The 15906-nt window shown below is 37.9% G+C and overlaps 1 protein-coding gene across 2 annotated transcripts in view; it reads left to right on the top strand.

Moving 5' to 3' along the window:
• The window catches only part of KLF8 (Kruppel like factor 8), a 50513-nt gene that overhangs the window by 20817 nt on the left and 13790 nt on the right, over nucleotides 1–15906 (top strand). For both annotated transcript variants that reach the window (XM_031660807.1, XM_031660808.1), the window contains exons 3-5: nucleotides 2917–3481; nucleotides 7438–7549; nucleotides 8582–8721. In XM_031660807.1, coding sequence (XP_031516667.1) covers nucleotides 2917–3481; nucleotides 7438–7549; nucleotides 8582–8721 — 817 coding nt within the window. The remainder of the gene's footprint in view (nucleotides 1–2916; nucleotides 3482–7437; nucleotides 7550–8581; nucleotides 8722–15906) is intronic.

Genomic DNA, 15906 nt, shown 5'->3' with positions numbered 1-15906 from the left:
CTTTGAGGAAGTTACTATTAAGATACTAAAACCCAAACAACTGGCATTCCAACATTTCTCTCAAAGCCTTTTGATGGCAGGAGAGAAGTAGTGATTGAAGCCCTGCTGCAGACAGGGTTTGGTTAAGAATTGGCAAACCACAAAATAGGTTTAGTCTATAAAAGGACAACTAATGATGGCCTGTTGGAGCAGGACCCTGTAACACTGTATCTCATCAAGGCAATAAGAATAGACTATCAGTTCTTCAGTTTCTTGACTTTCATCAATCAGTTTACATTTTAGATGTTCCTAGATAATGTTTTTCAATAAAATGCATACCTGCAGATCAAGTGTCAGCTAAGCACAAGGCCTTGAGCTAGTAACATTGTTGTAGGCAGCACTCAGCTCACTGAAGTGGCCTTTCTTTGGCAAAAGAGAGTAAACGTTGCCAAAGTAGTGTTTATTTTATAGTTAGGATTCAAAGCTTCAGCTTTTTCAGGTTTCTGGGCCTAAAGCTTAGAGTCCAAAAAGTCCCTAAAATTTAGCTAAATCCTTTCTTAATCTCAATGACAAGTTGTGTTTATTTATACACCTGCACCCACAACTGTATTCTTATAGAAAATGATATTACAGTGAATTTTTTTTTTTTTTTTTTTTTTTTTTTTTTGAGACAGAGTCTCTTTCTGTCGCCCAGGCTGAAGTGCATTGGCAATTTTCCTGCCTCAGTCTCCCGAGTAACTGGGACTACAGGTGCATGGTACCACACCTGGCTAATTTTTGCATTTTTAGTAGAGATGGGGTTTTACCATGTTGGCCAGGCTGGTCTCAAACTCCCGACCTCAAGTGATCCACCTGCCTTGGCCTCCCAAAGTGCTGGGATTACAGGCATGAGTCACCGTGCCTGCCCTACACTGAACCTCTTCTTATGCTTTCTATTGTAACTCTATTTCTCACTGTTATTGACAGCAATGATAGAGAGACTATGATTTCTGTGAATAGAGCTACTCAAGTGAAGAGATATGTGGGAAATGTAGGAAAAATAAGACCTTAAGTTGATTTGAGGGATTCTGAGAACAGGGGAGTTTTATGTTCAGCAGAGCCAATCTTGACAACTTCCTATCCCTGTCAACAGGATTCTACTCCCCCCTTATCTGGATGGGTCAAATCCACCCATGAGGGATAGGTTACATTCACAGAAATCATGTCCTGGAGGAGCAGATTGAAGCAATATTTGGACCACAAACAAGGGCTGAGTTGGGATAGGGGCTTGCAAATCAAGAAACCAAGAGTGTTGTAGCGTAAAAGAAGGGAAAAGAAGATGGTAGTTTGGCTAAATTCTGGAGACAAAGCACGGATGGGTTTTTGGTGCTGTTACTCATTCCCAGCCTGCTCTGAGGGTTTTTGTCATGTGTTTTTGACACAGAGTCTTGCTCTGTCACCCAGACTGGAGTGCAGTGATGTGATTATAGCTCACTGCAGCACTCTGAGTGTTTTTAAAATAAAGTCAGAGCAAGAAGACACTGCCTCCCCTGCCACTTATTACTCTCTGAATTCAGACCCTTATTATCTCTCACCTAAATTTTAAAAAATCGTAAGCATAATGTAATTATCACACCTTAAAGTTAACAATAATTCATTAATATTGTCCAATATCCAGTCAATAGTCAAATATTTTTACGTCTCATCGCGATTTTTCCACGTGCTTTCTTTTGAATTTCTTTTAATCTAGTTTTATTCCTCTTTCAATCAATCTTCATTGAGAAGCTAGTTAAATCTCACAGAAATACTTCTTCCCTTGTTATTCCTCTCTTCCAAACAATTATCTTCTATCAGCCAACCTTTCATTAAACTCTACCTTTCCTCATCTTCCAAATATACAAAACTAAAAGTGGCTATGTTTTATATAAAGGATGTATTCCTTAAAATTTTTCATAATTTAAAACTCCAATAATTCAAATATAATGCTAATAGATAATGGAGGCTTGTTTGTTTACTGGCTAAAGAGGTACCACCATCTCCAAACTCATCTTCAAGATCCAGAGTGTTGCTTGGCAGTGGCATACACAGTTCGTTATATCCTTGACCTTTGAATTCATGGAATTCTTAGAAAGTTTTTAATTAGGTTGAGGCTTTACTTCATATATTACATATAAAGTTATCATTTATTAGTTTTTTAAAAAAATTTATTAGTTTTTTAAACTAATAACATTATTTATTAGTTTAAATCATTTATGATCATTTAAATCATTTATTAGTTTTCTTTAAAAATCCCAGAATTAAAAAGTTACAGAGTTCAATTTTGCATATAATACAACTAACTGTATTGCAAGTTTATTTCATAGTTTATTCTGTAATTATATTGTCTGTTGTTATGGCTCTATAGACAGGAATATCTTTCTTATCTCTTATCTGCCTAGAAAATTTCTATTAATTTTCTATGACTCATCTGAAGCATCATCTCCTCTTTGAAGTCTTCCTTTTCTAGACAGAATGAGTCATTCCCTTTTGTTTTTCTAAAACGCCTTGCTTGTATGCCTGTTACATTATTTAGTATGGTATGATTTATAAACTAGTCACATTATTCTATCATTATATTTAGTATGTTAGTATGTACTTATTGGCTGTACTTTATTCATGTGAGCTGCCACTAAGCTTATAGTGGATGCTCATAAAGTGTTGACTTTAAATAGTTTTGCAAGATTATTGTGAAGGTTAAATGAAATAATTGTTAACAATTGCCTGATACAGTACCTGGTACTTACTGGTACTCAGTAAAGTTTCCCTTCCTTTTTTCTCTTTAGTTTACTCCTGCCTTATTTCTCCCAGCACCATGTATTCTTTCCATGTGAAATGAATAGAGATTTCTGTTTTACATTGCTTGCATGTCTCTTCAGGGTACTAACACTGACTTACGCATCTCTCATTTGTTTATTTAAGGTCACTAGTTCTGTTCGGAACAGAGATCCCTCTGAGATAGAATACAGAAGTAATATGACTTCTCCAACACTCCTGGATGCCAACCCCATGGAAAACCCAGCACTGTTTAATGACATCAAGATTGAGCCCCCAGAAGAACTTTTGGCTAGTGATTTCAGCCTGCCCCAAGTGGAACCAGTTGACCTCTCCTTTCACAAGCCCAAGGCTCCTCTCCAGCCTGCTAGCATGCTACAAGCTCCAGTACGTCCCCCGAAGCCACAGTCTGCTCCCCAGACCCTTGTGGTGTCCACGTCAACATCTGACATGAGCACTTCAGCAAACATTCCTACTGTTCTGACCCCAGGCTCTGTCCTGACCTCCTCTCAGAGCACTGGTGGCCAGCAGATCTTACATGTCATTCACACTATCCCCTCAGTCAGTCTGCCAAATAAGATGGGTGGCCTGAAGACCATCCCAGTGGTAGTGCAGTCTCTGCCCATGGTGTATACTACTTTGCCTGCAGATGGGGGCCCTGCAGCCATTACAGTCCCACTCATTGGAGGAGATGGTAAAAATGCTGGATCAGGTAAGTAACAATATTGCCCCTTTCCTGGCCTTCCTGAATCTATTCCCTTTTTGAGTCATCCTATCTCCTGTCTCTTTTCACCTCCAGTTATTCCTGGACACTGCTTCAACAGTAATCTTTCATAAGTACTGTTTTTATCATGTCTTTTTAATGCTTAAGAATGTACAATGACTCGGCCAGGCATGGTGGCTCATGCCTGTAATCCCCGCACTTTGAGAGGCCGAGGTGGGTGGATCATGAGGTCAGGAGATCGAGACCATCCTGGCTAACATGGTGAAACCCCATCTCTACTAAAAGTACAAAAAATTAGCCGGGCGTGGTGGCAGGCGCCTGTAGTCCCAGCTATTCGGGAGGCTGAGGCAGGAGAATGGCATGAACCCAGGAGGCGGAGCTTGCAGTGAGCCGAGAGTGTGCCACTGCACTCCAGCCTGGATGACAGAGCAAAACTCCGTTTCAAAAAAAAAAGAATGTACAATGACTCTTGATTAGACCATGCTTCTCGACCAGGTATGCATATCTATCAGTGACATATTAAACAACTTCCTGGAACTTCCATATTATTTGATATTAAATAATTTAAAGCATTTTATATTTAAGATATGATTATCTTGTATTACAAAATGCAAAATTTGCAAAACCTGTAAGATAAACCACACACTTCAAAAAGAGGTTAAGCTTACTAAAGGCATCCACCCTCGGACTTTTCAGGATAATGTGTTTATTTTACGCCTTCAGAATGCTTTGGTGGAAAAGCTGAGAACAATATTTCTATCTCAAACATACTTAGCCAGTATTAGCTCCTGTCTCTACCAATACTTTCCCTTTTCTCTTCCCTACAAAAGAAGTAATTGAAATATTGTCATCTTCCCTGTGTTCTTCCTCATTTGGCATCTATCACTTTCCATTTTACTTATTTATTTGCCTGTATCACAAGTGTCTGGGCATTATTTTCACAACTGAATTGTAGATTCCTCAAAAATAATACTCTATATTAATTTTTTTAATGTATGCCTCCAGAGAACTTAACACAGTACTAGTAGTTGTCTTAGTTGTCTTGCAACAGATAATTTGATAAACAAACTTGAAAATTTGTCCAAGAGAGAATTCAAATGCTATAATCTTCCATTTTATTTTTAAAATAAGTTCAAAAATTCAGAAAGGTATAAATTAAGTCTGTCTTCCACCACTATCCCCCAACCACTAGTTCTCCTCCCAGAGGTATATCTGTTTTAGTTTGTAATCAGGAATGATCAAGGAAAATTATGTGGCCTCTAAAGCAGGCTGATAAAGTTTTGCATATATCGAAAAGGGCAAGGGGTGGAAATGACTAGGAAGCAGATTTCAGCTTAGTATAAAAGAGTCTCTACCTTTGAAATTTGATGCCCTATACTAAATGTAGGAGGCTGAAAAACAATATACTACTAAGCATCAAGTTGCTGAGACTGCACTGGTCTTCTGAATACAAATATTATCATTGACTAGTGGTTAAGTGTGGTAATGATAAGTGTTCATAATCTTATTTTGAGATATGAGATCCATTCCATATACGAAAGGAGAGCCAAACAAACAAACCAAAAAAAAAAAGGAAACAAATAAAAAAGGAAATAAAATTTCCCGTGTGATAGTTTGCTGAGATAAAGGCAGTGGTAGCATCAAGGGATGGTTCGAAGGAGCTTTGAATAGTCTCCATAATATCATCAGTCCATCAGAGCCACTCTAAATAAACAGAATAAATTTTAAATGTGCTCAATGTGGTTCCAAGCTAAGGGCATTGGCCCAATGGTATCTGTATTAGTTCGTTTTCATGGTGTTGATAAAGACATACTCGAGACTGGGAAGAAAAAGAGGTTTAATTGGACTTGCAGTTCCACATGGCTGGGGAGGCCTCAGAATCATGGCGGGAGGCAAAAGACACTTCTTACATGGTGGCAGCAAGAGAAAAATAAGGAAAAAAGAATAGCAGAAACCCCTGATAAACCCATCAGATCTCATGAGACTTATTCACTATCATGAGAATAGCAGGGGAAAACTGGCCGGCCCTTATGATTCAATTACCTCCCCCTGGGTCCCTCCCACAACATGTGGAAATTCTGAGAGATACAATTCAAGTTGAGATTTGGGTGGGGGCACAGCCAAACCACATCGGTATCCAAAATGGTGGGCTTACTAAACCTTAGGGGGCACATATAAAACAATTGGAGTGCAAGAAGAACGTATCAAAATTTGTATTTTCTTACCCTTAAAAATTGACAGGTAATATTGTATGTTTTATCATCTATAGCATGATGTTTCGAAGTATATATACATTCTGGAATGGTTAAATCTAGCTAAATAACAAATGCATTACCTTATTATCATTTTTGTGGTGAGAGCGCTTAATATCCATTTCTTTACAATTTTAATAAAGTGTATCATCATTAACTATACTCACCTTGCTATGCAATAGATCTCTTGAAATGTATTCCTCCTATCTGATAGATCTCTTGAAATGTATTCCTCCTATCTAACTATAATTATGCATCCTTTGACCAACATCTCCCCATCCCCCTCCCCACTAGCCACCCCAGCCTCTGGTAACTACCATTCTACTCTACTTGCATGAGATTAAATTTTTGGATTCCAAATATGAGTTAGATCATGCACTATTTGTCCTTCTGTGCCTGGCATATTTCACTTAACATAATGTCCTCCAGGTTCATCTGTGCTCTCACAAATGTCAGGATTTTGTTATTTGTTATAGCTGAATAATATTATATTGTATATGTGTGTGTGTGTGTGTGTGTCACATTTCCTTTATTCATTCATTTGTTGATAGATATTTTAGGTTGGTTCCACATCTTGGCTATTGTGAATAATGCTGCACTAAACAGGGATGCAGATATCTTTTGGGCACATGATTTTATTTCCTTTGGATATATACCCAGAAGGGAGATTGCCAGATCATACGGTAGTTCTAATTTTAATTTTTTGAGGAACCTCCATACTGTTTTCCGTAAAGGCTATAACTACTTTACATTCCCATCAACAGTGCGTAAGGGTTCCCTTTTCTCCACACACTCACCAGCACTTACTGTCTTTTGTCTTTTTGATAATAGCCACTTTAACTTAAGTGAGATGACGTACTACTTTTTGTTTGTTTTCTTATAATGCATATAAAATTGTAGGATACCAGTACCTGTATATCACATACATGCACAAACATGCACACCTCAAGATACATGCTTAAAACTTTTTAATGAATGATATGCAAAGTATAGGACAACTCTTTTAACCAAATACTTGTTCCCCACCTTATCACCACCCCCAAGTTTCTTCTCTATAGAAATTTTGAAGGTTTCACTGGATCTAGGAGACTGTTGAGCACCTGACTGAGTTTTGTTAGAAATCAGAAACATCAGTGTTTGATAATAAGGAATATTTGACAGCTTCTCCCAACATAGGTGGAAAGGAAGGTTGTATCAAGCACCTACTAGGTGGTAGGTATATGTTTCATCTCATTGACTCATTTCTGTTTAAGAGCACAAAGGCCAAGGTAGATGTTCTCACATCTGGACTAATCCTATAATTTGATTTTAGGACAGCCAGGAGCTATTCAGTGAGTTCAATTCAACACACACACACGTTGAAACTAACTTTTCAGCAGACCCTGTCCTGGTAGCTGGAGATAGAGATGAATCATACCCAAACCATATCCTACAGACACTCTCATTCTAGTGGTATCAGAACTCTCCATACTACTCTTACTTTAAAGGCATTTCTGTTCCCTGCTATGCAAAATAATAAAATAAAATGTTATTCTCTTCCTTCCATACAAATACACTTCCTTCATCTTTGTTTTTTTCTTTATTTTTCTATCTTGCTGCCACTTCTTTAGGTGGGACAAACTGGGAATTCTGAAAATGATTAAAGAGGCACATATATTTTTAGCTCACACTGCTCCCTTTCTTTGCTTTTAGTGAAAGTTGACCCCACCTCCATGTCTCCACTGGAGATTCCAAGTGACAGTGAGGAGAGTACAATTGAGAGTGGATCCTCAGCCTTACAGAGTCTGCAGGGACTACAGCAAGAGTGAGTACTTTTTGTCTTCAAGTCTGTCTTTGTGTGTGTGTGTGTGTGTGTGTGTGTGTGTGTATGTGTGTACATTTGCATATATGTATAGGTAGAACCAATGATCAGACACAAGAGTAAGAATTTGAGGACAAGAAATGTAGGGAGACTACCTTTCCAGTGAAAGTATACGAGTTTGTGTGCATACATGTGCATGTACATGCATGTTATGGTAGAGCTATGTTCTAACTGTAAATCATCAATTTTTCTTTTGAAAAACCTTCAAATTTCCCACAAAGTGTAGTTGTGTATTGTTTCTCTCTGTAAGTTTAAAACAGCTTCGTCTTTCAATATCAGAACTAATTGGAAGTAGTTGGCTTGTGTTTAGCAACAACTGTTGTATGAAAATCAAATTTCTTTGTTTTTTTTTTTTTTTTTTTTTTTTTTTGAGACGGGGGCTCGCCTTGTTGCCCAGGCTGGAGTGCTGTGGCCGGATCTCAGCTCACTGCAAGCTCCGCCTCCCGGGTTCCCGCCATTCTCCTGTCTCAGCCTCCCGAGTAGCTGGGACTACAGGCGCCCGCCACCTCGCCCGGCTAGTTTTTTGTATTTTTTACTAGAGACGGGGTTTCACCGTGTTAGCCAGGGTGGTCTCGATCTCCTGACCTCGTGATCCGCCCATCTCGGCCTCCCAAAGTGCTGGGATTACAGGCTTGAGCCACCGCGCCCGGCCGAAAATCAAATTTCTTTAAGCAGGAGAATGAAACTTATTGAAGTGAAATGCTCACACTATTTGGGAACACAACCACTGAAGGAAACACTACCACCTCGCATGCTTTCTCTGAGCACCTACTGAGAGACCTGTACCTACTGAGCAGAATGGCCTAGTTGACAGAATTTTTTTTACTATTCCAATTATTTCTTTTTGGGGGGACCTAGCATTAAATTCGCATAAATTAAAAGCAGATATGAGGTGGCACCAATGAATGTAAATTCATTTTTTTAAGCCTTCACTGTAAAGTCACTGTTTGGCTTTATCTCTATTTCTTTGATCAGACCAGCAGCAATGGCCCAAATGCAGGGAGAAGAGTCGCTTGACTTGAAGAGAAGACGGATTCACCAATGTGACTTTGCAGGATGCAGCAAAGTGTACACCAAAAGCTCTCACCTGAAAGCTCACCGCAGAATCCATACAGGTCTGCCCACTCCCATCTCACCCCTAACACACACACACACACACACACACACACACACACACACACGAGAGAGAGAGGGGCAGCAAGAGAGAGAAAATTTCTGAGAGACAGAGAATGAAGTACTGAAACAAAGACTGATGCATTTATACTCGTGGTCACAAGCTCCATTCATGGTTTTTATCCCTATTTCTTGTCCCTGCTCTAAGGCAAATTTTATAAAACCGGCCTAGGAAAACACTAAACTAAATCTGGTGTCTTAATAGTCATCATTCTCAGTGAGCCCCTGTGGGTCTTTCTAATTGTGGAGTCAACACTTAAGCAAAGATTAAGGTATTACTCCCTTCCTTACTACCAGGGTCTCACAAGTTTTACTAAGCATGGAAAAGCACAAGAACAATTTAAACTATCTGAAATTAAAGCAGGCTTTAGTCCACTAACCATTAACGTGTCTTTGTTCACATTAAAAAAAAAAAAAAAGGGTGCACATAAATAAATAAAGCAGACCCGGTAGTGATCCTGTCAAACTGGACAGCACATACCTGATCTGAAGAAGGAGAGCTGCCACTCAAATCCAGCTCACTACAGTCAGCCATCAATATTCTTGGATTCCACATCCATGGATTCAACCAACCACAGATCAAAAATACTTTTTAAAAAACAACAAAAATAATAATACAACAATAAAAAAATGCAAATTTTAAAATACAGTATAACAACTACTTACATAGCATTACATGGTATTAAGTAACATAAGTACATCTAGAGATGACTTAAAATATAGGAGAGAATGTGCATAGATTATATGCAAATGCTATGTTATTTTGTATCGGGGACTTGAGCATCCATGGATTTCATTATCCACCCAATGGGTGGGGTTAGGAATGTAGGTGGCTCTGAAATCAATCCCCCATGGATACTGAGGGATGACTGTATTAGTAAATTTCATTGTTAAAGAAAAGCAAAAAAAAAAAAATCCGGATTATGTGAAATGTCCTTGATTTTGAATGTTGGCATCTAGTTCAAAAATTTTTTATAACCCCAGGAATTCAAAGAAACCTGCCTAGAAGCCAGATGCAGTTTGTTGTTTATCATTGTGTGCCCTTTGCCTTGGAGACTCCTTCTCCATAGTGGTCTCCAAGCTCAGAATTGGGACTTAGACACTTTGGACAAGGAGGAAGCCCTCCTTTCTTGTAAACATCTGCTATGTTACATTTGCTATGTTAGAATTTGTGTAGAAGGACCCAGAGCCCTAGTTGTTGTGCCTAGAGACTATGAACAGGTGAGTGATTTCTAGGCTGCATTATTCAAACATTCCCATGACACTATTATTATTTAGTGATGTATTTGTTTGCTTTTCTTCCATGGGAAATGGATGCTGACTATATGTATATTCCATATATTCCAAGTCTCCAATTAAGCTGCTGTGGGATCTGATAAGTCTTCCTACCTCTTTGATCTTAGGTTTCCTCAACTGTAAGATGAAGGGTTTGGACTAGGTGATCCCACTTGACTATTTTAATCTGGAACTCTATGGATTGAATTTCAATGTAACCTATTGTGTGGCTACCTTCTAGGAGTTCTTGGAAATTGCTTTATAATATGCTAAAAGTCTGGCTGTCTTTCCTATGTCACCTCTCGACTCTTAAACTGAGATAACAGATATAATTTACTTTTATTTACTTTTCAGATTTCAGTACTGTTTTTCTCCCTAGTGGTGTAAGCTTCCCATATGAAGGGAAAAAATGGCCCTAAAATATCGACAATTCTTAGCTTTGAGTGTTATAGGTGAATGCCTTATCTGATAAGAGATCATGACAGCCAGATGGCTGGTGGTTGAATGAAGACAACGGATGTCTACATGAATCTCAGTACTTTTTTTTTTTTTTTTTTTTTTTTTTGAGACAGAGTTTTGCTCTGTCACCCAGGCTGGAGTTTAGCCTGGTATAATCTCAGATCACTGCAACTTCCGCCTCCTGGATTCAAGTGACTCTTATGTCTCAGCCACCCAAGTAGCTGGGATTACAGGCATGTGCCACCTTGCCCAGCTAATTTTTCTGTTTTCAATAGAGATGGGGTTTCACCATGTTGGCCAGGCTGATTTCAAACTCCTGACTTCAAGTCATCTGCCTGCCTCGACCTCCCAGAGTGTTGGGATTACAGACATGAGTTACTGCCCCCAACCTCACTTTGTTTAGATTCAGAATTGTTCTTATTCTACTCAGGTTTTAAGACTGACCCATACCTTTGCCATGGGTATGTGACCATAGGAATGCTCACTTGAAGGCCTTTCACAGCTACATTTAATTTGCCCCAACTGCTTGACTTACAATAGGCTTAGTTGCTTTAGGAAATAACGTGGCAATTGTGTAAGTACCCCCATCCCTGCAATATTGTAACAGGCCTTCTTTCCTCACTACAATTCATTCTCCACACAGTAGCCAAAGGATTTTCATCTGTTTGCTTTTGTTTTGCTTTGTTTAAATATAAATAAGATTATATAACATCTACTTAAAATCTTCCAAGGACTTCCCGTCACACTCTGAATGAAATCCAAATAGAGTACCCTAAAAGGCCCTATAGGATCTTGCCTCTTATTAATTTTACCTCATGACATTTCTTATCCTTTAGATCTCAATTTGAATGTCTTCTGCCCAGAAAATTCTTCCCTAAACCTATCTTAAGCAGTGTCCACTCCCAAATATCTGTATAAGAAAACCCTACTTAATTTCTTGATAGAGTTTTCTTTTCTTTTCTTTCTTTTAAAAATTTTAATAATACATATTTTAACCCAATATATCACAAATATTATCACTTTACAACCTAATCAGTACGAATAATTATTTTTATTTTATTCTCATATTTTGTGGGTACATAGTAGGTTTATGTATTTGAGTTACATGAGATATTTTGATACAGGAAGACAATGTGTAATAGTCAAATCAGGGTAAAGGGGTGTATCTGTCCCCTCAAGCATGGGGCATTCTTTGTGTTACAAACCATCTAATTATACTCTTTTAGTTATTTTTAAATGTGCGATTAAATGATTTTTTTTTTTTACTATAATGATGCTGTTGTGCTATCAAATGGTAGACCTTATTCATTCTTTCTATTTTTTGTACCCATTAACCATCCCCACTGCCCTCTGACCCACTGACATCCCACCATCCTTCCCTGCCTCTGGTAATCATCCTTTTTCCTCTGTCTACGTAAGTTCAATTATTTTAATTTTTAGTTACCACAAATAAGTGACGACATGTGAAGTTTGTCATTCTGTGCCTGGCTTATTTCACTTAACATAATGACCTCCAGTTTTATCCATATTGTTGCAATTGATAGGATCTCATTCTCCATGTGTGCCCTTTGCCTTGGAGACTCCTTCTCCATAGTGGTCTCCAAGCTCAGAATTGGGACTTAGATACCTTGGACAAGGAGGAAGCCCTCCTTTCTTGTAAACATCTGCTATGTTACATTTGCTGTGTTAGAATGTGTATAGAAGGACCCAGAGCCCTAGCTGTTTTGCCTAGAGGCTATGAACAGGTGAGTGATAATGTCTTTTCAGCTGTTTTGCCCATATGCACCACATTTTCTTTATCCATTCATCTGTCAATGGACACCAGTTACTTCCAAATTCTGGCTGTTGTGAATACTGCTGCAATAAACATGAGAGTGTAGATATCTCATTGATAGACTGATTTCCTTTCTTTTGGATATATAACCAGCAGTGAGATTACTGGATCTTATGATAGCTCTACTTTGTTTTCTGAGAAACCTCCAAATTGTTCTCTATAGTGATTGTACTAATTTACATTCCCACCAACAGTATATGAGGGTTCCCTTTTTTCCACATTCTCACCAGCATTTGTTATTACCTGTATTTTGGATAAAAGCCATTTTAACTGAGGTGAGGTGTTATCTCATTGTAGTTTTGATTTACATTTCTCTGCTTATCAGTGATGTTAAGCACCTTTTCATATGCCTGTTTATCTTCTTTTGATAAATGTCTTTTTAGCTCTTTTGCCCATTTTTAAATTGGATTATTAGATTTTTCTCCTATAGAGTTTTTTGAACTCTTTGTATGTTCTGGTTATGAATCCCTTGTCCTATGGGTAGTTTGCAAATATTTTCTCCCATTCTGTGAGTTATCTCTTCACTTCGTTGATTATTTCCAGAAGATTTTTTAACTTTATGGCACCCCATTTGTCCATTTTTGCTTTGATTGCCTATGCTTGTGGGGTATTGCTCAACAAATCTTTGCCCAGTCCAATGTCCTGGAGAGTTTCCCCAATATTTTCTTGTAATAGTTTCAGATCTTAGACAGAAGCCTTTAATCCACTTTGATTTGATGTTTGCATATGGTGAGATATAGGGCTCTAGTTTATTCTTTTACCTATGATATCCAGTTTTCCCAGCACCCTTTATTTAAGAGACAGTCCATTCCCCAATGTATGTTCTCAGCACCTGTGTCTGAAATGAGTTCACTATAAATGCATAGATTTATCTCAGGGTTCTCTATTCTGTTCCACTAATCTGTGTGTCTGTTGTATGCCAGCACTACACTATTGTGATTACTATACCTCTATAGTATAATGTAAAGTCACATAATGTGATTCCTTCAGTTTTATTATTTTTGCTTAAGATAGCTTTGGTTATTCTGGGTTTATGTGGTTCCATATAAATTTTAGGATTGTTTTTTCCATTTATGCAGAAGAATGTCATTAATATTTTGATAGAGATTACATTAAAATTGTAGATTGCTTTGAGTAGTACAAACATTTTAACAAAATGTGTTCTTCCACTCTATGAACATGGAATATCTTTCCTTTTGTTTGTGCTTCAGTTTCTATCCTCATTGTTTTATAATATATATTGTAGAGATCATTTCTTTTCTTGTTTATGTTAATTCCTAGGTATTTCATTTTATTTGGAGCCGTCGTAAATGAGATTATTTCTTGATTTCTTTTTCAGAATGTTCACGTGTTGACATATAGAAATGTTTTAGATTTTGTATGTCAGTTTTTTATCCTATAACTTTACTAAATTTTTTTTTTTTTTTTTTTTGTCAATTCTAATAGCTCTTTTTCTGGAGGCTTTAGGTTTTTCCAAATATAAGATTATATCTTCTGCAAACAAGGATAATTTGTCTTTTTCCTTTCAAATTTGGATGATCTTTAATTCTTTTCTCATCTGACTCCTGTAGGTAGGACGTCCTGTACTACATTGAATAAAGGTGAAATTGGGCATCTTTGTCATGTTCCCAACCTTAGAGGAAAGTATTTCAGTATTTCCCCTTCTAGTATGATACTTATGGGTCAGCAATTAATGACTTTTATTATGTTGAAGTGTGTTTCTCCTATACCCAGTCTTCTGAGGATTTTTATTAGGAAAAGATGTTGAATTTTATCAAATACTTTTTCAGCATCAATTGAAATGACCATATGATTTTTATCTTTCATTCTGTTGATATGATGTATCACATTAATTGATTTGCATATGCTGAACCATCCCCACATCTGTGGGATAAATCCCATTTGGCCATGATGAATTATCTTTTTAATGTGTTGCTAGAATTTTGTTGAGGATTTTTGCATCAATATTCATCAGTGATATTGACCTATGGTTTTCATTTTTTCATGTGTCTTTGTCTGGTTTTGGTATCAGGGTAATACTGGCCTCATAGAATGAGTTTGGAAGTACTTCTTCCTGTTCTATTTTTCAAAATACTTTCAGTAGAATGGATATGAGCTAATCTTACATATTTGTTAGAATTTGACAGTGAAGCCATCAGGTCCTGGGCTTTCTTTCCTGGGAGACTTTCCCACCGCCCCCACCACCCCCGACCCGCCACCCCTCCGAGACCGAGTCTCACTCTGTTGTCCAGGCTGGAGTGCAGTGGCATGATCTCAGCTCACTGCAACCTCCACCTTCTGGGACAGTTTTAATTATGGCTTTTGTCTCATTACTTGTTGATTAGTCTGTTCAGGTTTGGGATTTCTTCCTGATTCTGTGTTTTTCCTTGTCCTTAATATTACCAGTGAGTTGTGTACCTTCAGATGATTCCTTATTGCTCATTAATGTCCTTTTCTTTCTGATTGAAGTACTCCCTTTAGCATTTCTTATAGGATGAGTCTGGTATTGATGAAATCCCTCTGCTTTTGCTCATCTGGAAAAGTCTTTGTTTCTCCTTCGTGTTTGAAGGATATTTTCACCAGATATGCTATTCTAGGGCAAAAGTTTATTTTTCCTTCAGCATCTTAAATATGTCATGCCACTCTCTACTGGCCTTTAAGGTTTCTACTAAAAAGTCTTGTGAAAGGTATTGAAACTCCAGTGTATGTTATTTCTTTCTTTTCTTTTGCTTCTTTTAGAATCCTTTCTTTATCCTTGACCTTTGGGTGTTTAATTATTAAATGCTTTGAATGGTCTTTGGGTTAAATTTGCCTGGTGTTCTTTATCCTTCTTGTATTTGGATATTGATATCTTTCCCTAGGTTAGGAAGTTCCGTGTTATTATCCCTTTGAATACTTCTACCCCTATCTCATTATCTACTTGCTCTTTAAGGCTGATAACTCTTAGATTTGCCTTTTTGAGGCTATTTTGTAGGTACTATAGTTGTTGCTTCATTGTTTTTTATTCTTTTTTTTATTATTATACTTTAACTTCTAGGGTACATGTGCACAACGTGCAGGTTTGTTACATATGTATACTTGTGCCATGTTGGTGTGCTGCACCCATCAACTCGTCAGCACCCATCAACTCATCATTTACATCAGTTATAACTCCCAATGACATTCCTCCCCCTCCCCCCTCCCCATAATAGGCCCCGGTGTGTGATGTTCCCCTTCCCATGTCCAAGTGATCTCATTGTTCAGGTCCCACCTATGAGTGAGAACATGCGGTGTTTGGTTTTCTGTTCTTGCAAAAGTTTGCTGAGAATGATGGTTTCCAGCTGCATCCATGTCCCTACAAAGGACACTAACTCATCTTTCTTTATGGCTACATAGCACTCCATGGCATACATGTGACACATTTTCTTAATCCAGTCTGTCACTGATGGACGTTTGGGTTGATTCCAAGTCTTTGCTATTGTGAATAGTGCCGCACGAACATACGGTGTATATGTAAGTCTTTATATAAGCATGATTCATAACTTTGGGTACACATACAATGCAATGCTATGGCTGGGTC

The sequence above is a fragment of the Papio anubis genome, chromosome X (genome assembly GCF_008728515.1).
Source record: "Papio anubis isolate 15944 chromosome X, Panubis1.0, whole genome shotgun sequence".
NCBI classification, from domain to species: domain Eukaryota; kingdom Metazoa; phylum Chordata; class Mammalia; order Primates; family Cercopithecidae; genus Papio; species Papio anubis.
Note: the sequence above shows the minus strand (reverse complement) of the source record. Positions and strands in the feature narration are given on the sequence as shown.